Source organism: Pholcus phalangioides, unplaced genomic scaffold, assembly GCF_987345545.1.
Source record: "Pholcus phalangioides strain wild (caught in Gottingen) unplaced genomic scaffold, Ppha-v1.0 ptg000028l_1, whole genome shotgun sequence".
Classification (NCBI taxonomy): Eukaryota; Metazoa; Arthropoda; class Arachnida; order Araneae; family Pholcidae; genus Pholcus; species Pholcus phalangioides.
In genome coordinates this window covers 9,646,333-9,670,805 of record NW_028301618.1, presented here as the reverse complement: position 1 = coordinate 9,670,805, position 24,473 = coordinate 9,646,333, and the positions used below count along the sequence as shown (strand labels likewise).

At 43.5% G+C, this 24,473-nt stretch overlaps 4 protein-coding genes across 5 annotated transcripts; 3 read left to right on the top strand and 1 right to left on the bottom strand.

The window, feature by feature from the left end:
• Window positions 1-5,985: 5,985 nt before the first annotated feature.
• On the bottom strand, window positions 5,986-6,723 carry LOC149067928 (uncharacterized). Its single transcript, XM_089252123.1, has one exon. The coding sequence runs from the start codon at window positions 6,721-6,723 to the stop codon at window positions 5,986-5,988; it is 738 nt and encodes a 245-aa protein (XP_089108249.1).
• Window positions 6,724-6,973: 250 nt separating this feature from the next.
• On the top strand, window positions 6,974-16,867 carry LOC149067927 (uncharacterized). Its single transcript, XM_089252122.1, has 6 exons — window positions 6,974-7,024; window positions 7,109-7,168; window positions 7,246-7,454; window positions 7,527-8,010; window positions 8,099-8,296; window positions 16,739-16,867. The coding sequence occupies exons 1-6, from the start codon at window positions 6,974-6,976 to the stop codon at window positions 16,865-16,867; spliced, it is 1,131 nt and encodes a 376-aa protein (XP_089108248.1).
• Window positions 16,868-19,905: 3,038 nt separating this feature from the next.
• Window positions 19,906-23,086, top strand: LOC149067926 (uncharacterized). The gene is made up of 8 exons (XM_089252121.1): window positions 19,906-20,429; window positions 20,523-20,870; window positions 20,963-21,291; window positions 21,377-21,719; window positions 21,799-21,921; window positions 22,030-22,061; window positions 22,673-22,776; window positions 22,859-23,086. The coding sequence occupies exons 1-8, from the start codon at window positions 19,912-19,914 to the stop codon at window positions 23,084-23,086; spliced, it is 2,025 nt and encodes a 674-aa protein (XP_089108247.1). The 5' UTR covers window positions 19,906-19,911.
• Window positions 21,551-24,163, top strand: LOC149067925 (uncharacterized). 2 transcript variants are annotated; one of them, XM_089252087.1, is made up of 7 exons: window positions 21,551-21,921; window positions 22,030-22,776; window positions 22,859-23,082; window positions 23,164-23,263; window positions 23,344-23,531; window positions 23,613-23,716; window positions 23,825-24,163. In XM_089252087.1, the coding sequence occupies exons 4-7, from the start codon at window positions 23,183-23,185 to the stop codon at window positions 24,112-24,114; spliced, it is 663 nt and encodes a 220-aa protein (XP_089108213.1). In that variant the 5' UTR covers window positions 21,551-21,921; window positions 22,030-22,776; window positions 22,859-23,082; window positions 23,164-23,182; the 3' UTR covers window positions 24,115-24,163. The 2 variants fall into 2 exon arrangements, with proteins under 2 accessions (XP_089108213.1, XP_089108212.1); XM_089252086.1 differs by having other exon boundaries at window positions 22,030-23,082.
• Window positions 24,164-24,473: the final 310 nt, after the last annotated feature.

The window sequence follows — 24,473 nt, the reverse complement described above, 5'->3', positions numbered from 1 at the left end:
ATGTCTTGATGTATTTCCTTGTGCTGTCAAAAAAACTTGAAGATAAAAATAGAATCTGGGAGTACACTAAACACGTTGCATATGGAGCCCTTACAAAATTCAAGAACATAAAGCTTCTCGAAAAGCCACAGAGATTGTTTACTAAACGAATATCAGGTATGAACAGTCTATCTTACAACGTCAGAGAGATTTGTCGCATCCTGTGTGAAATCCAAGAATACGGTTGGCCTGGGTGAAGGCGCACTCTGGAGTAGCTGGCAACGAGCAAGCTGACCAACTTGCTAAGGAAGCCGCTAATCTTCAAACTCCAGGTGAACACCCATGGCCAACGCTTATTGCATGAGGATCTGTTGAAGACGTAGCAATGTAGTTGGATTGGATTTTGGGTTTATTGGCGCAAGGACCAATTTGGTCAAACTGCACCAAAACAAATATAAAAAATGAAAAATGCCCTTTTGTCATGTCAAAAACTAAAACTGTCCATGATAAAAAAGAAACATGAAACACAAATTGTAAAAACTATAATTTGTCGTACAAATCAATGGCCCTGATGAATTTAAAAATGCGAGATGCATCGCTATGGTCAGATAAAATGTCATGAAGTGAAAGATGACTCCGACCAAAAGCGGTCGTAAAATGATGACGATGGTGTGAACAAGTAAAAGCATGGGCAATGGTAAATGGACTTTGACAATGGAGGCACTGCGGTTGACTCTCTCATAGTAAAAGATATGATTGTGTGATGCGACTGTGTCGTATGCGTAACCGGGCAAGCAGAACTTCCTCCTTTCGGTTAGTTCTGCAGCTCGAACGCCAGTGGCCAAGTGTGGGTTTGATGGCATGAAGTTTATTATTAATTTGATTGTTCCAATGATCCTGCCAGCGGCGATGCATCACTTCTCGAAGGATTGAGAAGTGGTCACTGGCAGGTACCAAAAGGCTATTATCAATGTTGGTTGTTGTTCGAGCTGCGGTGTCTGCTTTTTCGTTGCCCGGTATTCCTACATGACCTGGTACCCAGTAAAATTTTACTGCAGTACCATGATGAGTGAGGTAATGTAGTTCATGAAAAATGGCATGAATGAATGGATGAGTGTGAAAAGTGAAGGAACACAGTGCTTGCAATGCGCTGAGAGAGTCGCTATAAATGATGCATCGTCGGTGGCGTTTGCGTCGTATATGACGTAGAGCCTGAAGGATTGCGTACAGTTCTGCCGAATAAATAGAGAATGTGTCGTGAAGTTTGAAAGATGTCTCCTCACAGCAGATGTAGGCACAACCGACATGCCCAGGGCTCTTGAGCCGTCGGTATATATGGGGAAGTACCTATTGTACATACCCCTGTGCCTGAAGAATATCTGTCGATATATGACATCTGCTGTGGTGGCTCTAGGGTATAATGATAATGAAAGAGAGATTACTCCCATTGTGCCAGTTGCCAAGCAACTGGGGCCATACGACTGATGTCTATTTGTATTTCTTCTACAAGTGTTAATGTGTGGCCTGTTTTTATTGTAAACGGGTGTGACCCTACTGCAACATTGATTCTAATCATCCCACTAATGTAACCATCCCAAAATGCCGTGATCGAATTTTATTCATAATCATACGAATTTTGTGCTCCATAGATATCATTGCGCTGTGAAACTAAGTCAATAACCAAAGGCCCGTGTAAATGACAAGTCCAAGGAAACAAAGATAAAACAGTTAATTATTCTTTAATTATTAGGCTACTATAAATAAGGGCATTAAATATATGATTTACAAATAGAAGCTAGGATAGTGCATTACATAATTTCAATTTACATGGAGAGTGATAAATGGTTCGTAAAATCGGAAGTGTGACTTACCCCAAATCCGGTGAAGATCAACTTCACTTCTTCGGTGGTGCCCATCTCATACTTATCTGGTGGACTTCCACAACCTCTCTCTATCTCACTCACTCAGTCTCTGTATCTCTCTCAAACTTCATATATATATTTTTCTTTGGCTATCCGCCTACTCCTACCTATATTCCATAAACTTCATCTCATTCGCTAATTTCGATTTTCTTTACCGAACTTCTCTTCACTTTACATTATTGGATAACATTTTCCTATGGACATGCGTTTCATTGGCTACTGCTATCCCTTTGGTTCGGTTGACGTTCCTGTGGGAACTATTCCCGGAATCCGCAAAACTCATTTCACCTAAAACCATCTGCTCTAACCCTGGACTTTCTCACGCTTTTACATGTATACAAAATTCTGACCAGCTGCAAATATCATTGAAATATGAGCGCGGCCGCTGAATTTTATTACCATATTCTTCTTATACAACTTATACCGATTTCTTGCATAAAGGGTGCAGGACACTATGAGATTCATTTCAGTCCCCATATTTATAGATCTGTTTATCGCTACTTTTTATACTACTTCTTCGATTCTGTATTCCTTACGTGCTACGCGCCAAATTTATAGGTTTCTTTCATGATCCATATTCTTTGGGACTCTAACACCTGGATAACACCTGGCTGGTATGGCTTTGAAGTACGTAATTTCAAAGTCCATCCTTTCATACCATTATTCCTCGAGCGATACTATTATTTAACTTTGCTAATTCCTTTACAGTGTAACATTCCTCCCCCTGACGCTAAAATTTGCTTACAGCAAATTTTAAAGCTTCAATCACCTTATGAGGATATGGGGTTGTAAAGAGGACTATAGTTACTCACTGTACTACACTATTACTTGGGCTCTGCCAAAAACTGTTGGGGTAAGTCACCACTTCTTTTACAATATATTGAAACACGAAAAAAATATGAATAGTTATTGAACATAAACATTGTATGAACATTTCCTATATATAATAAACATGAACTCAAGCAATGATATCAATTTCACCATCAACTTAATAGAAGATGAGGTATGGTACATGACGTAAAATCTCCTATGCATTAGAGCCACTCTATGACAGTCCAACCGCAAACACTATACTTATTCAGCTGCAAATAGAACTTTTGGAAGTTTAGAAAAATTGACAATATCATATAAACAAAATCATTAAAAATATTTCTCCATCACATGCATAAAGTAGGATTATTAGACTTTTTTTTTTCATCATCTGAAAATCATTTGGTGAAAATATCTGCATTCTCCTGAAATATATAAAATATAGCACATGTTTGTTTCCATGAGCATAACCATATCATCGTTTACAAAATGATAACATAGTGGAACAAGTGAATACATATAGGAAGATAGTTAACATAATGAGTAATAGGAATCGTTATCCCTTGCGATATAAAAGATGCAGTAATATTTGTCCATGGTGCAAACCAATGACTCGGCGATACATGGTTCGCATAAAAGGCCAAAGTTGATAAGTTCGGGTGGAGAATTTCGATGTTGGGATTCTCCAAACAGAAAGTTAGGGGTTGACATGTATGAACTGTCCTTCCATATAAACACAGTTTATCCGATATGCACCTGGTTTCTGCCTTGAACTGCACCACTTTTTTTCCTGGCGTAGTTCCCAAATGTAGAGTACTTGTCGCCACCGTGATGCGTTGAAAACTCACTGACACTGTCCCTTCGGCACACGAACTATAGGCGACAAAGGTCAATCGTGTTAAAGGGTTGCACGAGTAACAACCTTCTGCTGTAATTTCTTCCGTATGGAATTTCGGACACACTGTACGCCGTTCCATCACGATGTGGTAATCTTCGAATGACAGATGCACATTGACAGGTTTGCTGAACAACAATTCAGACATTAGCTGTTCATTTTCGTCGATATAAAAATAGTGGTATCCGATAGTGCGTGGTAATGCTGAGACTTTATTCTCGATCATTCTGTGGAGAGCCGACGTCACCATGTGACAATGTAGCACTTCTTCATAAGCGCTACACTGTGTACTGTTCTCATCGAAGATGAAAGAGTTCGTTAGCGAACTGTTAGCTTGGATTTGTCCAATAGCGTTGCCTTGAGGTACTCCTGCTGGAGCTGCATGTTCGATATACGCCTCCCTTTGTTTTCCTACTCGCATTATGAGTGAATTTTGCATTAACTGGGTTGGTTGGTCGTACGCGCCAAGAATATGAAAGTAGTAGTGTACGCCGCGCTTTACTGAGATTTACGCCAATTTCCGCCGCTAGATGGCGCCACCAGAAATGTTCCCGATTTTTCGCGCGTTTTTTTTTTTTTTTTTAGCCGGACTTCGAACCGGATTACCTGTCCGATATATTTCGAACCAGACTACCTGTCGACCGTGTTTATTTTCAAAATGGCGGTATTTTTTATGTCGCTGTCGAGACGTTATCTTGACCATGGGATGTTGTCTGTGGTTATCAACTAATTCCCGATAATTACTACACGCTCATTGGAGTTCAAATCCAAAGTAAAACTAAAAGGGGTATGGGGTCATAGCGTTATCTTGACCAAGGGATGTTGTCTGTGGTTATCAACTAATTCCCGATAATTACTACACGCTCTTTGGAGTTCAAATCCAAAGTAAAACTAAAAGGGGCGCTATATATAACCCCCGACAGCAAGGAAAGACCATCATTCTTAGTTTCAAGCTCGATCGAGATGGATTCCGCTGCAATCTTTGACGAAAACCCATTACCTAGTGATATTGACTTAAAGGCCAGTCGCGGTCCAGGCTCTGTCCCTGATGGGATGTAAGCCATTTACCCAGAAGGGTTGGACCACGCTGGGGGAGGGCCAGCCACGCCGGGCCGGAGGGCCCGGAAATCAAGCCCCCCGGCCCGGCGTCTCCGACCCTCGAATTCTAAGGTTGGTGCTCCAGGCCGTAAGCAGGCCAAGAGGCCCGGCCCTCTTACACCCACTGCCCGGAGCAGTCTTATCCCACAGCTCCCCCCCTCCCGGGCACACCCCGGAGGACCCCACAAACCCAGCAGCCGTCGACGACCCCCCCACCCACACCCTTTTTTTATTTTTCCTTATTTAAAAAATATACAGGATATACAAATGTACACGTTCTCTTCTACACTTGGCAGACCGCTCGCAGCGCGACAGGTGCCCAAGTGGGCGCGGTCTGTTTACAGAGTGCAGCCACTGGTCCGAGACAAAATACAAAGTTTGGACCGCTCATCGCGACATTTGCCCAAGTGGGCACGGACTTATTACAGAGTGCAGCCACTGATCCGAGACAGAACACAAATTTGGACCGCTCATCGCGACATTCGCCCTTGTTGGGCGCGGTTTTGACATTGTAGTTGATCTGCCATCGAAAGAGAGTTTGTGGGGATTTCGATACCTCTGATATGTGACTAGCTAGCCCAGAGGGCTGGGCCACTTCACTTTCAGAGAGTGTCTCTGGAGTTCGTTGATATGTGGTCAGTTCATGAGCTGGGCCGCTTGATTCTCAGTTGAAGTCTCTGGTGTCCATTGGTGTGGGGCCAGCCTATGCTGGGCCACACTTCGTTGAGTTAGATGGCTCTGATGTCCTGCTGATATGTCGTGGTCCGACCAAGCGCTGGGCCACTCTACGTTCAGATAGCTGGCTCTGGTGTTCTGCAGATTGTGATATGACATGACTAGCCCAGGTACTTGGCCGCCATGTTTACGTTTATATGATGCTCTGTCTTAGACCTTTCAAATGAGATGTCTGAAATACTCCCCAGTTTCAAGGGGAACAATTTGTTCGAGGCTCTGTGAAGGATTTCTCTGTGCATGGTGCAGGGCAGAGCCATTACTATATACATTTGTTTTGTGTATACATTGGTTTTGTTTGCGACTGTACGTCAGTGCTGTCAGAGGCTCAGTAAGCTGCCCGCCCTGTTCTTCTTTGCTGTGGGGTGTTAGTCTACATTGTTGCGCGTACAACTGCGCGTCACCATTTGAAGCGTTCTTCCTCTCCGTGGGGGTGGAGCAGTCAGGGATGGTTCATGTTCTGAATCGTCTGAGTCCATCGATGGGGATCTTCTTGTTCTTATCAGTTGCCGTCTTCGCTCGCTTGGAATGAATAGTTCTTGTTGTTGTTCAAGCCTGTCCACCATTAGGTTGATTTTCTTGGTGCAGGCTGTGGATTCCAGCAGTCTCTGAGGGGGCTCCAAAGTGGGGGATATTTATGAGCGGGCATTCGGTTGCGTAATGTATTGGAGATCCTATTTTTCCACATTTGCAGGATGTGCTGCCAATGATCTTAAACCTTTCCAGGTAGGTTGGGAATGGCCCATGTTCTGTGAAGAAGAGGGTCATTCCCCTGGACCAGTTCTGGTTTTCTATTTTCACCTTCGGGAGGAGCTGATGGATTTTCCTCCCTGTTTTCCCCCGGTCCCATCTGCCTTGCCATTTCTGCACCATTTCCCTCTTGAACCTAGCTTTTACCCAGGAGTTGGGGAACGGGAGGTGGACGTCTATTGCCTGGCGCTTTGTGGTTTGTTTAGCCAGCATGTCGGCCTCCTCGTTTCCCCGAGTTCCATCGTGGGCTTTGACCCAAGATAATCTGATCTCGTGGTGGTCACAAAGTAGTGCTCTTATCTCTCTTGCTACTGCTGATTTGGTCAGTGGGTTCAGTATGGCATACAGTGAGGAAAGAGAGTCAGTCTGTATCCTGACTGCGTCATCTCTGAGTGTGGTTACTTTCTTGACTGCTTCCTGTATGGCGTGGAGTTCAGCTTGGAAGACTGTAGACTCATTGTTAATCTTCGCAGACCATTTGTCAGTTATTGTGTTGTGTTCTAAGACTACGTATGCTGCTGCAATACCATCTTCCATTTTAGAGCCGTCGGTGAAGATCTCTATGCCTTCAGGTTTTTTGGTTTGTGTCAAGGATTAGTGATATTGACTGGGATCTAGAGGAAGAGGTATGTTTTCGATACACTTGTCTTTCTCGCTTTATTTTTCATGCCTTTTTTTATACCAATGTGTATCCAATGTATTTTATTTTTTGAGCGAGTTTTTTTATTTTTTCTAGAATGCGTTAATCTTCGGATCGGATTTCCATATTGATGATGTGGAGTGGATTATGGCCGAGAACCCTTTCTCTCAAGAAATCAATTGGACCCAGGTCGAAAAGGTTGGTTCAATTTTGTTTTAAAATTATTTAATATCTCATTTCATTTGTCTCCTTCGATTATTTAATATTGTTTCTTTTCCACAGGATGCCATAGAACAGATAGGTGGTGGTGGTGATGATCCGGGCGAGGGAACTTCGAATTCCGTAAGCATTATTTAATTTATTAATTATGTGTTTTTTTTGTTTTTTTCAACGCTCATTCTATTTTTTTTCTTTTATAGACCCGACGTCCATACGTGCTGCAGGAGCAGTCCCGCAAGCTGAACAAGAAGTTCAATGCTGAGCAAATCACTTATGCTGCCCGTATACGAACCGAAGCCCTAGTGGACCCGTCAACTCGCCTGATAGCTGCCATGGCTTTCTTGAGATCAATGTTGAGGCAGTTGATAGACGAGACGACCAATGGGCTGCACCCCGAAGACCGCATTCGGTAAATATTTATTGGATATTCAGAGTGATTTGAATAATTTTTTTGAATTGAATTAATTTTTTTTTTCTTCAGGATTGTCATGACGTCCGATAATTTCGACAGGCCCATTTCGACATCTCTTGTTCCCGTGGCCTCACTCACTATCGAATCACTCCTGGCTGTGATACTGAAGGTTCTACAGAGCAAGAACGCCATACCCCTGGACGACCCATCTCTCAGGTTTGATGTCATTACGATCCGACTACCACGAGGCGGTGGCAGATGCAAAATCGTCAACATATCGACTGACCGGCTGACAAAAAAATCAGTTACACGTATACCCGAGGACGGACTGTGTTGCAGTCGTGCCATAGTTGTTGGACACGCCATCCTAGACAAGCATCCGAGACTCTCAATGGTAAAAGATGGGCGGATAAATCTGCAAAAAGATATGGCTTTGGCATTACATCGAGTGACTGGAGTTCCTGCTGGACCCTGTGGATTCGATGCTATCACCAAGTTTGCCGAGGTTCTAGACGTCCAAATATTCGTCAAGTCTTCGGAAGAATTTTATCGGGTAATTTATATTATTCACAGATATTTTTTTTAGTCAGGAAGAATTTTTTTGTTTAATCACTTGATATTTAGTATTCTAACTTTTTCAGGTGGTGTTCAAGACACCCAGGAAAGAGAAAAAAATATTTTTGTTGTTTCATAATGGACACTATGACCTCATCACATCTCCCAAGGGATTTCACGGCACTAATTTCTACTGTCCGGACTGCGATAAGGCCTACGACCATGTCCAGTATCACAAATGCACAGTCCGTTGCAACACCTGCTTTGATGAGTCATGCACCCTTGTCACCCCCCAACCATGCGATGACTGCCATAGGACATGCAGATCTGGATTGGATTTTCAATTTATTGGCGCAAGGACCAATTTGGTCAAACTGCGCCAAAGCAAGACATAAAAATGAGAAAAATGTCATTCTGTCATGTCAAAAAACTAAAACATATAAAACGGAACATGAAACGTAAAACAATGACATAAATTGTAAAAACTATAATTTGTCGTATAAACCAATGGCTTTGATGAATTTAAAAATGCGAGATGCATCGCTATTGTCATTTAAAATGTCATGAAGTGAAAGATGACTATGACCAAAAGCGGTCGTAAAATGATGACGATGATGTGAACAAGTAAAAGCATGGGCAATGGTAAATGGACTTTGACAATGGAGGCACTGCGGTTGACTCTCTCGTAGTAAAATATATGATTGTGTGATGCGACTGTGTCCTATGCGTAACCGGGCAAGCAGAACTTCCTCCTTTCGGTTGGTCCTGCAGCTCGAACGCCAGTGTCCAAGTGTGGGCTTAATGGCATGAAGTTTATTATTAGTTTGATTGTTCCAATGATCCTGCCAGCGGCGATGCATCACTTCCCGGAGGATTGAGGAGTGGTCACTGGCAGGTACCAAAAGGCTATTGTCAATGTTAATTGTTGTTCGAGCTGCGTTGTCTGCTTTTTCGTTGCCCGGTATTCCTACATGACTTGGTACCCAGTAAAATTTTACTGTGGTACCGTGATGAATGAGGTGATGCAGTTCATGAAAAATGGCATGAATAAATGGATGAATGTGAAAAGTAAAAGAACACAATGCTTGCAATGAGCTAAGAGAGTCGCTATAAATGATGCATCGTCGGTGGTGTTTGCGTCGTATATGACGTAGAGCCTGAAGGATTGCGTACAGCTCTGCCGAGTAAATAGAAAATATGTCGGGAAGTTTGAAAGATGTCTCCTCACAGCAGATGTAGGCACAACCGACATGCCCAGGGCTCTTAGAGCCGTCGGTATATATGGGAAAGTACCTGTTGTACCTACCCCTGTGCCTAAAGAATATCTGTCGATATATGACATCTGCTGTGGTGGCTCTAGAGTATGATGATAATGAAAGAGAGACATCTGGCAGAGACTGCTCCCATGGTGCCAGTTGCCAAGCAACTGGGGCCACACGACTGATGTCTATTTGTAGTTCTTCCACAAGTGCCCTCATACGAAGACCGTAAGATGGAACACATGAAGGGCGAGCAGCAAATAGTCTATGAAATGAGGGATTAAAAATTACACGATGAAGTGGATGATCTGGTAAAGACTTCATTTTGAAATAATATTTCAAGGAAAGTTGCTGGCGTCTTGATGTCAGTGATGGCTCGTTGCATTCGACATAGAGGCTTTCCATGGGAGAAGTTCGGAAAGCTCCAGAGCAAATGCGGAGAGCGAGATGATGAATTGGGTCGAGCACACTCAGATAACTCCGAGGTGCTGACCCGTATACAATGGAGCCGTAGTCAAGCTTTGATCTTATTAGAGCTTTATACAAGTGAATGAGTGACTTACGGTCTGCTCCCCACGATGTAGACGAGATGACCTTCAAGAGGTTCATCGTCTTCATGCAACGAGCTCTTAATTGCGCAATTTGAGGTTTGAAAGTGAGTTTCTTGTCAAATGTGATGCCGAGGAATTTAGTATTTTCTACAATAGGTATTAGATTGTTATTGAGAAACAATTGTGGGTCATCATGTAGGTCTCGACGCCGACAAAAGTGCATAGCAACAGTCTTGTCAGCGGAGAATGAAAAGCCGTTATTATGAGCCCACATGCTAATCTTGTTGAGAGCGGTTTGTAATTGTCTCTCGGCTGACCTCATATTCACTGATTGGTAAGATATCAACAGATCATCCACGTAGAGTGCGCCAGTGACAGACAACGGGAGTTGGTTCAACACCCCGTTGAGTCTTAAAATAAAAAGTGTTACACTTAAAATGCTACCTTGAGGTACACCTTGTTCTTGAATTTGGGGAGCTGATAATGTGCTTCCGATCCGTACCTGGAAGATGCGGCGAGCGAGAAAGTTCTTAATGAAAATGGGCAAGTTGCCCCGCAAGCCGCTATTATAGAGGTCGGAAAGAATTCCGTGCCTCCAAGTACGGTCGTAGGCCTTTTCTATGTCGAAAAATATGGCTAGCATATGCTCCCTCTTTACAAATGCTTGTCTTATTGATGTCTCAAGGCGTAACATATTGCATGTTGTGGACCTGAACCGTCTAAAGCCGCTTTGATGTTTCGATAAAATATTGTTAACCTCAAGGTAGTGCATAAGGCGATAGTTGACCATGCGTTCCATGAGCTTACATAGACAACTGGTCAAAGCAATAGGTCTGTAACTGTTAGGTTGCTGAGGATTTTTGCCAGGCTTCGGGAATGCAAGAACAATGGCTGCTCGCCAGGTGTCAGGAAATGAATGGCTGACCCAGATCCGATTGAATAATATGAGTAAATGTGAGAGTGATTCTGGTGATAGATGCCGAATCATGGAATAATGAATAGCATCGGGCCCTACAGCTGAGTCAGGACTTCGCTGCAAGGCCGTCGTCAGTTCATGAAGGGTGAACAATGAATTGTACCCCTCCGGTGTAAAAGGCCGGAAGGTGTACGATGTACGTTCGGCTGATGATTTAATGGGATGAAACGATGGGGGATAATTCGCATCACTGGAAACAGCGGCGAAATGAGCGGCGATGGTATCCGCAATATCCCTCACATCGCTGATGATAGTGCCATTGGTGTTTAAAATGGTAAGTGGATGAGACTGATAATGACCATTGATTTTTCGGATCCGGTCCCAAATGATTTTGGATGAAGTTGATGAATTGATTCCCGTCGTAAACTTTTGCCAGGACTCGCGTTGAGCCTGGCGCCTGGTTCTTCTCGCCATCGCCTTTGCTTTTAAAAATGCCAACTTGTTGTCATGGGTAGGATACCGCCGGAACCTACTCCATGCTTTCTTTTGTGCTTTAATAGTCAGATTACATTCGTGGTTCCACCAAGGTTTAGGAAATTTAGGAAGTTTCGAGGAGACTTTGGGTATTGATTCATTTGCTGCAGAGATGACACAACTGGTGACAAGGTCGACACAGTGGTCGATGTCGGGTTGCGAAACCATATCCTCCGTGATTTCTGCCTTGACCGTGAAGTCTGCCCATCGGGCGGCCACAAGCTTCCACCGAGGAGGACCCTCAGGTATGCTATGGCTTCGATCAAGGCACTTAACCACTAGAGGAAAATGATTGCTCCCGTGGAGGTCCGGATCAACCGACCAGGACCAGTTGGGCAAGAGTGAAGGTGAGCATAACGATAAATCTATTGCAGTGAAACTATTGTTTGGGGCATGGAAATGAGTGAAACTGCCATCATTCATGATGGCAAGGTCCATGTCATCTAACAGTCGTTCAACCATTTCCCCACGTGGATTGGATTGGATTGGATTTTGAATTTATTGGCGCAAGGACCAATTTGGTCAAACTGCGCCAAAGCAAGACATAAAAATAAGAAAGATGTCCTTTTGTCATGTCAAAAAACTAAAACATAAAAAGGAACATGAAACATAAAACAATGACACGAATTGTAAAAACTATAATTTGTCATAAAAACCAATGGCCCTGATGAATTTAAAAATGCGAGATGCATCGCTATGGTCATTTAAAATGTCATGAAGTGAAAGATGACTATGACCAAACGCGGTCGTAAAATGATGACGATGGTGTGAACAAGTAAAAGCATGAGCAATGGTCAATGGACTTTGACAATGAGGGCACTCTGGTTGACTCTCTCGTAATAACAAATATGATTGTGTGAGGCGACTGTGTCCTATGCGCAACCGGGCAAGCAGAACTTCCTCCTTTCGGTTAGTTCTGCAGCTCGAACGCCAATGGCCAAGTGTGGGCTTGATGGCATGAAGTTTATTATTTATCTGATGATTCCAATGATCCTGCCAGCGGTGATGCATCACTTCCCGGAGGATTGAGAAGTGGTCACTGGCAGGTACCAAAAGGTTATTGTCAATGTTAGTTGTTGTTCGAGCTGCGGTGTCTGCTTTTTCGTTGCCCGGTATTCCTACATGACCTGGTACCCAGTAAAATTTTACTGTGGTACCATGATGAATGAGGTAATGCAGTTCATGAAAAATGGCATGAATGAATGGATGAGTGTGAAACGTACAGGAACACAGTGCTTGTAATGCGCTGAGAGAGTCGCTATAGATGATGCATCGTCGGTGGCGTTTGCGTCGTATATGACGTAGAGCCTGAAGGATTGCGTACAGTTCTGCCGAATATATAGTGAATGTGTCCGGAAGTTTGAAAGATGTCTCCTCACAGCAGATGTAGGCACAACCGACATGCCCAGGGCTCTTGGAGTCGTCGGTATATATGGGGAAGTACCTGTTGTACCTACCCCTGTGCCTAAAGAATATCTGTCGATATATGACATCTGCTGTGGTGGCTCTAGGGTATAATGATAATGAAAGAGAGACATCTGGCAGAGACTGCTCCCATGGTGCCAGTTGCCAAGCAACTGGGGCCACACGACTGATGTCTAATTCTAGTTCTTCCACAAGTGCCCTCATACGAAGACCGTAAGATGGAACACATGAAGGTCGAGCAGCAAATAGTCTATGAAATGACGGATTAAAAATGTTACGATGAAGTGGATGATCTGGAAAAGACTTCATCTTGATATAATATTTCAAAGAAAGTTGCTGGCGTCTTGATGTCAGTGATGGCTCGTTGCATTCGACATAGAGGCTTTCCATGGGAGAAGTTCGGAAAGCTCCAGAGCAAATGCGGAGAGCGAGATGATGAATTGGGTCGAGTACACTCAGATAACTCCGAGGTGCTGACCCGTATACAATGGAGCCGTAGTCAAGCTTTGATCTTATTAGAGCTTTATACAAGTGAATGAGTGACTTACGGTCTGCTCCCCACGATGTAGACGAGATGACCTTCAAGAGGTTCATCGTCTTCATGCAACGAGCTCTTAATTGCGCAATTTGAGGTTTGAAAGTGAGTTTCTTGTCAAATGTGATGCCGAGGAATTTAGTATTTTCTACAATAGGTATTAGATTGTTATTGAGAAACAATTGTGGGTCATCATGTAGGTCTCGACGCCGACAAAAGTGCATAGCAACAGTCTTGTCAGCGGAGAATGAAAAGCCGTTATTATGAGCCCACATGCTAATCTTGTTGAGAGCGGTTTGTAATTGTCTCTCGGCTGACCTCATATTCACTGATTGGTAAGATATCAACAGATCATCCACGTAGAGTGCGCCAGTGACAGACAACGGGAGTTGGTTCAACACCCCGTTGAGTCTTAAAATAAAAAGTGTTACACTTAAAATGCTACCTTGAGGTACACCTTGTTCTTGAATTTGGGGAGCTGATAACGTGCTTCCGATCCGTACCTGAAAGATGCGGCGAGCAAGAAAGTTCTTAATGAAAATGGGCAAGTTGCCCCGCAAGCCGCTATTATGGAGGTCGGAAAGAATTCCGTGCCTCCAAGTACGGTCGTAGGCCTTTTCTATGTCGAAAAATATGGCTAGCATATGCTCCCTCTTCACAAATGCTTGTCTTATTGATGTCTCAAGGCGTAACAAATTGCATGTTGTGGACCTGAACCGTCTAAAGCCGCTTTGATGTTTAGATAAAATATTGTTAACCTCAAGGTAGTGCATAAGGCGATAGTTGACCATGCGTTCCATGAGCTTACATAGACAACTGGTCAAAGCAATAGGTCTGTAACTGTTAGGTTGCAGAGGATTTTTGCCGGGCTTCGGGAATGCAAGAACAATGGCTGCTCGCCAGGTGTCAGGAAATGAGTGATTGACCCAGATCCGATTAAATAAAATGAGTAAATGTGAGAGTGATTCTGGTGAGAGATGCCGAATCATGGAATAATGAATGGCATCGGGCCCTACAGCTGAGTCAGGACTTCGCTGCAAGGCCGTCGTCAGTTCATGAAGGGTGAACAATGAGTTGTATCCCTCCGGTGTAAAAGGCCGGAAGGTGTACGATGTACGTTCGGCCGATGATTTAATGGGATGAAACGATGGGGGATAATTCGCATCACTGGAGACAGTGGCGAAATGGGCGGCGATGGTATCCGCAATATCCCTCACATCGCTGATGATAGTGCCATTGGTGTTTAAAATGGTGATTGGATGAGACTGATAATGACCATTGATTTTTCGGATCCGGTCCCAAATGACTTTCGATGAAGTAGATGAATTGATTCCCGTCGTAAACTTTTGCCAGGACTCGCGTTGAGCCTGGCGCCTGGTTCTTCTCGCTATCGCCTTTGCTTTTAAAAACGCCAACTTGTTGTCATGGGTAGGATACCGCCGGAACCTACTCCACGCTTTCTTTTGTGCTTTAATCGTAAGATTACATTCGTGGTTCCACCAAGGTTTAGGAAATTTAGGAAGTTTCGAGGAGACTTTGGGTATTGTTTCATTTGCTGCAGAGATGATACAACTGGTCACAAGGTCGACACAGTGGTCGACGTCGGGTTGCGAAACCATATCCTCCGTGATTTCTGCCTTGACCGTGAAGTCTGCCCATCGGGCGGCCACAAGATTCCACCGAGGAGGACCCTCAGGTATGCTATGGCTTCGATCAAGGCACTTAACCACCAGAGGAAAATGATTGCTCCCGTGGAGGTCCGGATCAACCGACCAGGACCAGTTGGGCAAGAGTGAGGGTGAACATAAGGATAGATCTATTGCAGTGAAACTATTGTTTGGGGCATGAAAATGAGTGAAACTGCCATCATTCATGATGGCGAGGTCCATGTCTTCTAACAGCCGTTCAACCATTTCGCCACGTGGGGTGTTGCTGTTAGAACCCCATATCAGGTTATGTGCATTGAAGTCTCCAAGAAGAAAAAATGGTGGAGGTAATTGATCAATCAGATCTTCTAGATCTCTCTGTAAGATGGTGTCATTTGGTGGCAAATAAATAGAACAGATGGTAATTCTTAGGCCTGTAGAGATTTCCACCGCGATGGCTTGCAGGTTCGTGCGCAGCGTTAGAACGCGCGACGACACATGATGTGGAACCAGCAGAGCAACACCGCGGCAGGCTCTACTCCCGTCATCGTAGTCAATACGGAACAGGGAATGTCGCCTTATGTTCCATGTCTCCGAGGGCTTCGTGAAAGTTTCCTGGAGTGCCACGCAAACAGGATGATAACGATTGATCAAATCCTTGAGATCTTCGTAATTGGATCTAAGACCACGAATGTTCCATTGAATTATGTTGGCCATAAATTTAAATTTCAAATAGAAGTAGACGGTTCAAGGTCCTTAAATTTATTCCGGTCAATCTTGCGGCGGGTAGTACCGGATTCTGTAGTATTGTCAAGATCCATGTCACCAATCGATGTCTCATCGATAAGTGACAAATTTTTAACGGTGGGATGTGTCAAAGCTCTCTGTATGGCTTTTTTGGAATACCCCGTCTTGAAAGGTTTCTTTTTTGTTTTATTTCCAGAACTAATTTTCGGTTTGGTACCAGTAGATATTTTGAATGTGTTTGCTGTTGCTTTTCCCGCTTCTTCTTCGGAGGTAGTGGACTCCCTCCGGAATCCAGCGGAGCAACAGCAGCCACAACTATTGCATGGTTGATTGGATGAAGTTTGAGTGGATGTGTTAGCAATTGGTTCGGTCTGAGTTGTAATAGAAACTTTTGTTACACTGTTAATCTTGTTAGTAGTCGGTGATTGTGAAGTCGTATTTGCGTATGATTTACCAACTATTGGAGCTTGGTTAGATGTTATGCGACGACGTGCTTCGATATACGAGATGTTATTAAGGACCTTGATCTTCTGGATCTCTTTTTCTTCATTCCATTTCGGACACTTCCTGTCAAATGCGGGGTGAATGCCACCGCAATTGACGCACTTGAATGATGTTGAAGTGCAGTTGTCCGAAATGTGGTCCTTCTCACCGCATTTCGCGCAGGTGGGTTGACTTCGGCACGCCGTTCGTGAGTGACCGAATTTCTGGCAGTTGAAACATCTTACGGGGTTAGGTATGTATGGGCGGATTTTGAGACTATAATAGCCTATCTTAATATCTTTCGGCAATGTCGGTGATGAGAATGTCAGAATTATGTTACGTGATGGAGCTGGATTGCCATCTTTGCGGCTCATGATATGTTTGGCAGATGTTACGCCTTGAGACGCCAGCTCCTCTGTTAGTAGTTCTTCATCCATATTAATCAAGTTAGTATCTGAAATCACACCACGTGAATAATTCAACGTGGGATGGATTTTGACTATTATTGGAATGTCTCCGAGAGATGTGAGCTTTTGAACGAGTTCGGATTGTTTAGGTGTGTTAGTTTCAATGAGAAGGTCTCCTGAACGAAGAGCCTTCACTGATTTTAATGTGCCTATTGCGCCATAGAGAGCTTTGTCTATTATGAATGGTGACACTTTGGCCAGTGGTTTATCAGTGTCAGTACAATGCAGGAAGAAAAATGAAACAGTAGGAGCAGGATCAGTGACAATAGTTTCGCTCATAGCAGTTCTTTGACGTTTTGGTGCATTTTGATTTTTCCCCATTTTGGAGATAATGTGTTCGGCCCCTACCGACCATGCCCACCATGGAGCCCTACAAGGGGACGCGCACACGTAACCGATGAAGGTTAGTAGCAACGCCAGGTTAGGTAGGAGCTATACACCACCGAAGCAGGCGAGCAGACGCGTTCAAGATCCAAGATCGCCGTGAAGCAGCACCAACAAACCTCAACGACGTCCGGCAGGCCCGGCCCCTCTACCTGCCCAGTAGTGTAACCCCTTTAGCCACCGAGGCGACCAGCCGATTGACCCAGACGGGGCTAATCCAGGCCTCCCGTTTCGGCTGAATCCGAGGCCAAAGCTAGCGCATCAGGCTAACCAGGATCCCCATCTCCAGCCTTACGGGTCTCCACGCACGGCAAACACGCAGGTAGACAGCGTCCCGGATGGAGCATACGCTAGAAGCAATGCCCCATCCGGGAGGACCCCTCCCCGCCTGAGCGGGGCCCACAATGAGGGGTTGGACACAAAAGACAAAAACATGTACAGGACAAAACGAGACGCAAGACATGTACTGCAAGATGTGTCGAAATAAACATGTAATTTGGGCTATTGAAGGTGAAGTATATGAGCACAAAAAGCGATGACAATGACGTGTGATAGATTTGGCGTTACCCAGGGTGCACCACGAGGAGGCCTATCACATTACACCCCTTTCCCCACGTGGGGTGTTGCTGTTAGAACCCCATATCATGTTATGTGCATTGAAGTCTCCAAGAAGAAAAAATGGTGGAGGTAATTGATCAATCAGATCTTCTAGATCTCTCTGTAAGATGGTGTCATTTGGTGGCAAATAAATGGAACAGATGGTAATTCTTAGGCCAGTAGAAATTTCCACCGCGATGGCTTGCAGGTTCGTGCGCAGCGTTAGAACGCGCGACGACACGCGATGTGGAACCAGCAGAGCAACACCGCGGCAAGCTCTACTCCCGTCATCGTAATTGATACGGAACAGGGAATGTCGCCTGATGTTCCATGTCTCCGAGGGCTTCGTGAAAGTTTCCTGGAGTGCCACGCAAACAGGATGATAGTGATTGATCAAATCCTTGAGATCTTCGTAATTGGATCTAAGACCACGAATGTTCCATTGAATTATGTTGGCCATAAATTAAGTAGAAGTAGACGGTTCAAGATCTTTAAATTTATTCCGGTCTAGTTTACGGCGAGTAGTACCGGAATCTGATCTATTGTCAAGGTCCATGTCACCAATTGATGTGTCATCAATTAATGACACATTCTTCATGGATGGACATTTGAGCGCTCTCTGTACAGCTTTTCGTGAATATCCGGTCTTGAATGGTTTCTTTTTCGATTTGTTTGCAGAGTTGATTTTTGGTTTAGTATCTGTAGTTATTTTGAATGTGTTAGCCGTTGCTTTTCCCACTTCTTCTTCGGAGGTAGTGGACTCCCTCCGGAAACCAGCGGAGCAACAGCAGCCACAACTATTACACGGTTGGTTAGATGATGATGTTTGAGTTGATGTATCAGCTATTGGTTCAGTCTGAGTTGTTACGGATGCTTTGGTGACATTGTTAGTCATATTAGCTGATGATGGATTTGTTACCATATTAGAATATGATCTATTACCTATTGGAGTTTGGTTAGAGGTTATACGACGGCGTGCTTCGATATATGAGATGTTATTGAGGACCTTGATCTTCTGGATCTCTTTTTCTTCATTCCATTTCGGACACTTTCTGTCAAATGCGGGGTGGTCGCCACCGCAATTGACGCACTTGAATGGTGAATTAGTGCAGTTGTCCGAAATGTGGTCCTTCTCACCGCATTTTGCGCAGGTGGGTTGGCTGCGGCACGCCGTTCGTGAGTGGCCGTATTTTTGGCAGTTAAAGCATCGAACAGGGTTAGGAATGTATGGCCGGATTTTGAGGTTATAATAACCTATTTTGATATCTTTCGGCAATGTTGGTGATGAGAATGTGAGAATTATGTTTCGTGTGGGAGCTGGATTGCCATCTTTGCGGCTCATAATATGTTTGGCAGATGTTACGCCTTGAGACGCCAGCTCTTGTGTTAGTTCTTCTTCATCCATGTTAATTAAGTTATTATCTGAAATGACACCACGTGAATAATTCAACGTGGGATGGATTTTGACTGTTATTGGAATGTCTCCGAGAGATGTGAGCTTTTGAATGAGTTTGGATGTGTTAGTTTTGATGAGAAGGTCTCCTGAACGAAGAGCCTTCACCGATTTTAAGGTACCAACTGTGCCATAGAGAGCTTTATCTATTACAAATGGTGATACTTTGGCCAGCGGTTTTTCGTTATCTGAAGAGTGCAGAAAGAAAAATGAGACAGTTGATGAAATTGAAGCAGTTACAGTGACATGTGTTTGGTTTGAAGCAGTTCTTTGACGTTTTGGTGCATTTTGATTTTTTCCCATATTTGAATGGGTATTGTTCCACTCCCACCCACCATGCCCACCATGGAGCCCTACGAGGGGACGCGCACACGTAACCGGTGAAGGTTAGTAGCAACGTCAGGTTAGGTGGGAGCTATACACCACCAAAGCAGGCGAGCAGACGCGTTCAAGATCCAAGATCGTCGTGAAGCAGCACCAACAAACCTCAACGACGTCCGGCAGGCCCGGCCCCTCTACCTGCCCAGTAGTGTAACCCCTTCAGCCACCGAGGCGACCACAGCCGATTGACCTGGACGGGGCTAATCCAAGCCTCCCGTTTCGGCTGAATCCGAGGCCAAAGCTAGCGCATCAGGCTAACCAGGATCCCCATCTCCAGCCTTACGGGTCTCCACGCACGGCAAACACGCAGGTAGACAGCGTCCCAGACAGAGCATACGCTAGAAGCAACGCCCCGTCTGGGAGGACCCCTCCCCGCCTAAGCGGGGTCCACAATGAGGGGTTGGACACAAGACATAAACATATACAGGACAAAACAAGACGCAAGACAAGTACTGTAAGTTGTGTAGAAAAAACATGTAATCTTGGCTATTGAAAGTGAAGGATATGAGCACAAATAAGCGATGACAATGACGTGTGATAGATTTAGCATTACCCAGGGTGCACCACGAGGAGGCCTATCACATTACACCCCGACATGCAGATCTGTCGAATGTTTTGCAAGGCATAAGAGTCTCGGAGGCAAGAACAGAACATACTGCCAGCAATTCTACGAGTGTCCGACATGCAAGAAATTTCTTGTAGAAAAAGAGCGATCCCGAGACAAACACGTTTGCGGGGAAAAGTATTGCAGCAACTGCAAAAATTTTCATCAAGATGAACATCATCTCTGCTCCCTCAAAAAGAAGAAGGTGAAGACCCCCTCCGACAAGCTCGTTTTCTTCGATTTCGAGACGGATCAATCAACGGGGGAGCACGTGATCAACTTTGCAGTTGCTCAGTACTCGGACGGAACTGAATTCGTCTTTCGAGGGTATAACGCCCTCAACGAATTCTGCGCCTGGCTCTTCCGCAAAGAACATAAGGGGTACACTGCCATCGCACACAACATGAAGGGGTTCGATGGCCAGTTCCTGCTCAAGTAAGTTTTTTTTTGAAAAAAAATAGCATGTTACTGTTTTATTATGCATGCATTTTGTAATTTTATAACACATGTGTTATTTTTTCTTTACAGATATATCCTAGAGCAAGGAATAAAGCCTTCTGTGGTGCCGTGTGGATCCAAAATAATGGCTTTGCGTCTAGACACCATCAACATCCGGGTTATCGATAGTCTTAACTTTCTCCCGATGGCTCTGTCCAAACTGCCGAAAACATTCGGTTTAGAAGAGTTGAAAAAGGGTTTTTTTCCTCATCTCTTCAACCGATCGGAAAACCAAGACTACAATGGGCCCCTCCCTTCCAAGAACTTCTTTAATCCGGAAGCTTTCACCGTCGAAACGAAGGCGAAATTCGACAAGTGGTACGAGCAGAGGAAAAACGAAAGTTTCGTCTTCCAAGACGAAATGTACGAATACTGCAAGTAAGTTGTTTTCTCCTCCTTTATTAAATATTTTATTCATTGTTGTTTTTTCCATTCTTTTAACATTTCTACACTATGTTCTTAATTTTTAGGTCAGACGTCGATATTCTACGTCGATGCTGCTTGCAGTTTCGGAAAGAGTTCTTGGGATTAACCGGCGTCGACCCATTCCAGTACCTCACCATAGCCTCGGCCTGTATGGCGACCTACACGTCGAAATACATCGACGATGGTGTCATTGGTATGGTGCCTGCCAACGGTTACGTCAACAACACCAATAGCAGTCGCCTAAGTATTGAATGGCTGTCATACCTAGGACTGAACATTCAACATTCCAGAAACGGGATGGGTGAAAAGAGAGTGCTTGGTCTCAGCGTGGACGGGTTTTGTGAGGAAACAAACACCGTGTTTTTATTTGATGGTAAGTAATATTAATTAATTTTATTACTTTGTTTGCTTTACTACATATGTTTCATTTTATTTATATATGCTTTGTTTCTTTTCAGGATGTTATTGGCACGGGTGTCCACAGTGCTTCGAGAAAGACATGGTGAACCCCTGCACCCAGACATGCATGTGGGAGCTCCACAGGAAGACACTAGAGCAAGAACAAAAGATCCGTCAAGGCGGTTTCAATCTTGAAGTCATGTGGGAACATGATTTCAATGCTCTGAAGAAAACTGACGCTGCCCTGAAAAGTTTTCTGGTGGACTTTCACTATGTCGATAGGCTCAATCCAAGGGATGCTTTCTATGGTGGACGAACTAATGCCACTAAACTTTTCTATCAAGGCACCGCAAAATACATCGACTTTACGTCTTTGTACCCGTGGGTCAATAAATACTGCAAGTGAGTGCTTTAAAATCTATATAACTTAACAAATATGGCTACCTTTACTTTTTTAAAAATTTTTTTTCTTTCATTGCAGATATCCGGTTGGACATCCCCAAGTAATTACTGAGAACTTTGGAGACCTGGGGTCGTATTTTGGCATCATTAAATGCAAAGTTCTGCCACCAAGAGCATTATATCTGCCCGTTCTCCCTTACAGGTATTATTATAATTTTTTTATAACGTGATCTTCACGTATTCCCAATCTAACATATTTTTTTCATAAAGTTTTTATTATTTTTATCATAAAATATTTCATTTTTTATAGATCCGGTGGAAAATTGACCTTTCCCCTGTGTCGTTCGTGTGTGGAAACAAACTTTTCTTCCTCCGCCGCAATCTTAAACACTCTACTCGGGATATCAGACTTCTCTGTTACCAAACTTATATATCCCCCGTCCTCTCCTACGCCGCTGAAATCTGGGACCCTTACACCTCCAGTAATATAGACAAACTTGAATCTATTCAAAATAAATCCGCCCGATTTGTTCACGACTGCTGGTCATCTTTCATTTCTGTGTCCGAACTTAAAAATGAACTTCATCTCCTCCCTCTCTCTACTCTTCGTTTCATCTCTCGATTAACATTGCTTTATAAAATTTTCCATGGTCAGTTCAACATGGATACTTCTGGTATCTTAGCCAAACCATCCTACATCTCTAGAAGACTCGACCATTCCCTTAAAATAAAACCTATTTTTGCTTCCACTGACTGCTTTAAATACAGCTTCTTTCCTCATACCATTGGTGAATGGAACAAACTCCCAAGCTCTATTGTTGAATCTCCCTCTATCACTAGTTTTTTATCCAACATCAAACAATATCTTTGTCATTCTCAATCGCATCCTCTTGTATAGGCCCAAGGGCCAACAATATTGTATAAATAAATAAATAAATAAACACGCATCAAAGAATGCCAACACAACGACGAGGAAAGATGTATCACGGGCACTTGGGTTACTGAAGAGCTCAAGAAGGCTATCGAGAAAGGATATATCGTGAAGAAGATATACGAGGTATTTTTTTTTCTAACCCATAATTATTTTTGATGTTTTCTACGATTATTTTTGTTTTTAATTAGGATTGTTTTTTTACTAGATTTATCATTTCGCTGAATCTAGAGAGGGTCTATTCGCCCCCTACATCAACGCCTTCCTCAAGATCAAGCAAGAGTCCTCTGGATGGCCGTCAAACTGCGTCACGAATAATGACAAAGACTCGTACCTGAAGCAGTATCAGCAAATTGAAGGCATAAAATTGGAGCCTGGAAATATCCAAGTCAATCCAGGTCGACGTCAAGTGGCGAAACTTTGTCTGAATAGGTAATTATCATTTTTAACGATTGAAAATTTTTGAAAACCATGCTTTTTTTATGATGAAATAATCATTTCTTTTTTTTTCAGCTTCTGGGGTCGCTGGGGCATGCAGGAGAACAAGACGCAACTGTCGTACGTGACAAAAACAGCCGATTTTCACAAAATGATGAACGATCCTTCTATTGAGGTACTTTTTTATTTTTAATTATTATTATTTTTTAAGATATTTGATTTCATCAAACTAAAAAACAATTTATTTTTTTTCAGGTCAAGGATTTGTATCTCCCCAGTGACAACATAGCTGCAATAGAATGGCACTACAAAACAGATTTTATACCACAGACCGACCGGACAAATGTCTTTTTGGCTGCCTTCACGACAACGTGGGCCCGTTTGAAGTTGTATTCCGAGATGGAAAAACTAGGCGATGCGTTGCTCTATTTTGACACCGACTCGTAAGTTCGCAGAAAATTTTTTTTGTTTCATTTAATTTTTCAATGTTTTATCACTTGACTTATTGGTTTTTTAAATTTCAGAATCATCTATGCTAGCAATGGGACCAACGATCCACCACTGGGCGACTTCTTGGGCCAATTCACAGATGAGCTCGATGGTCATCACATTACGGAGTTTGTGTCAGGTATTTTTCTCATTCTCGTTATCAAACTTTAATTCATACTTTAATTTCACAGGTTGAGACGTTTGTCATTATATATATATTTGTTTTTGAAAAAATGCTTATTTTCAGGTGGAGCCAAGAATTATGCCTATAGGAGGTCAGATGGCAGGACATTCTGTAAAATTCGGGGCTTCACACTCAACTTCAAAAACTCGCTAGAGCTCAACTACGACACGATGAAGGCCCTGGTCCAGTCCATGGATTTTGCAACGAAGATCGCTATCGTCGATACCCACAAGATAGTGAGGGAGGCTAAGAGAAGGCGGATACTGACCAGACGAGAGGAGAAAAAATACGGTCTTGTGTACGACAAGAGGGTTCTTCTGCCCGATTTCACGACGCTGCCTTATGGGTATTAATTTTTTTTCACGTCAGAACATGTTTCTTACCGCAAAGTCCCTTATGTAAATACGCCTATTTCATGAATAAATTATTTATTTATGTTATAGATTTGTTTCTCTCGTGTGTTTTTTGGTATTTAATGTTATGCAAACAGGCTTAACTGTCATTTGCGATGGAGGAGCTAAAGCTTAAACATCCTTTTGGATGTATAGTGTCTGGACCGACTTCTTCGGGAAAAACTCGGTTTGTTTCGAGACTCATAGCCGAAAAAATGATTGATCCATTTCCTACGGAAATTGTCTGGTTCTATGGTATTTATCAATCGTTTTATGAACAGATTTCAGGTGTCACATTCGTAGAAGGTTTACCTACAGAT

Excerpts from the sequence above, each read along its gene's own strand:
- LOC149067928 (XM_089252123.1), bottom strand. The coding sequence starts at position 6,723 with ATGGAAGATGGTATTGCAGCAGCATACGTAGTCTTAGAACACAACACA.
- LOC149067927 (XM_089252122.1), top strand. The coding sequence starts at position 6,974 with ATGGCCGAGAACCCTTTCTCTCAAGAAATCAATTGGACCCAGGTCGAA. Across the intron at positions 7,025-7,108 it reads ATTGGACCCAGGTCGAAAAG|GATGCCATAGAACAGATAGG; the intron begins GTTGGTTCAATT and ends TCTTTTCCACAG. Across the intron at positions 8,011-8,098 it reads CTTCGGAAGAATTTTATCGG|GTGGTGTTCAAGACACCCAG; the intron begins GTAATTTATATT and ends TAACTTTTTCAG.
- LOC149067926 (XM_089252121.1), top strand. The coding sequence starts at position 19,912 with ATGACAATGACGTGTGATAGATTTAGCATTACCCAGGGTGCACCACGA. Across the intron at positions 20,430-20,522 it reads GATGGCCAGTTCCTGCTCAA|ATATATCCTAGAGCAAGGAA; the intron begins GTAAGTTTTTTT and ends TTTTCTTTACAG. Across the intron at positions 21,292-21,376 it reads CACCGTGTTTTTATTTGATG|GATGTTATTGGCACGGGTGT; the intron begins GTAAGTAATATT and ends GTTTCTTTTCAG.
- LOC149067925 (XM_089252087.1), top strand. The coding sequence starts at position 23,183 with ATGCAGGAGAACAAGACGCAACTGTCGTACGTGACAAAAACAGCCGAT. Across the intron at positions 23,264-23,343 it reads TGAACGATCCTTCTATTGAG|GTCAAGGATTTGTATCTCCC; the intron begins GTACTTTTTTAT and ends ATTTTTTTTCAG. Across the intron at positions 23,532-23,612 it reads CTCTATTTTGACACCGACTC|AATCATCTATGCTAGCAATG; the intron begins GTAAGTTCGCAG and ends TTTAAATTTCAG.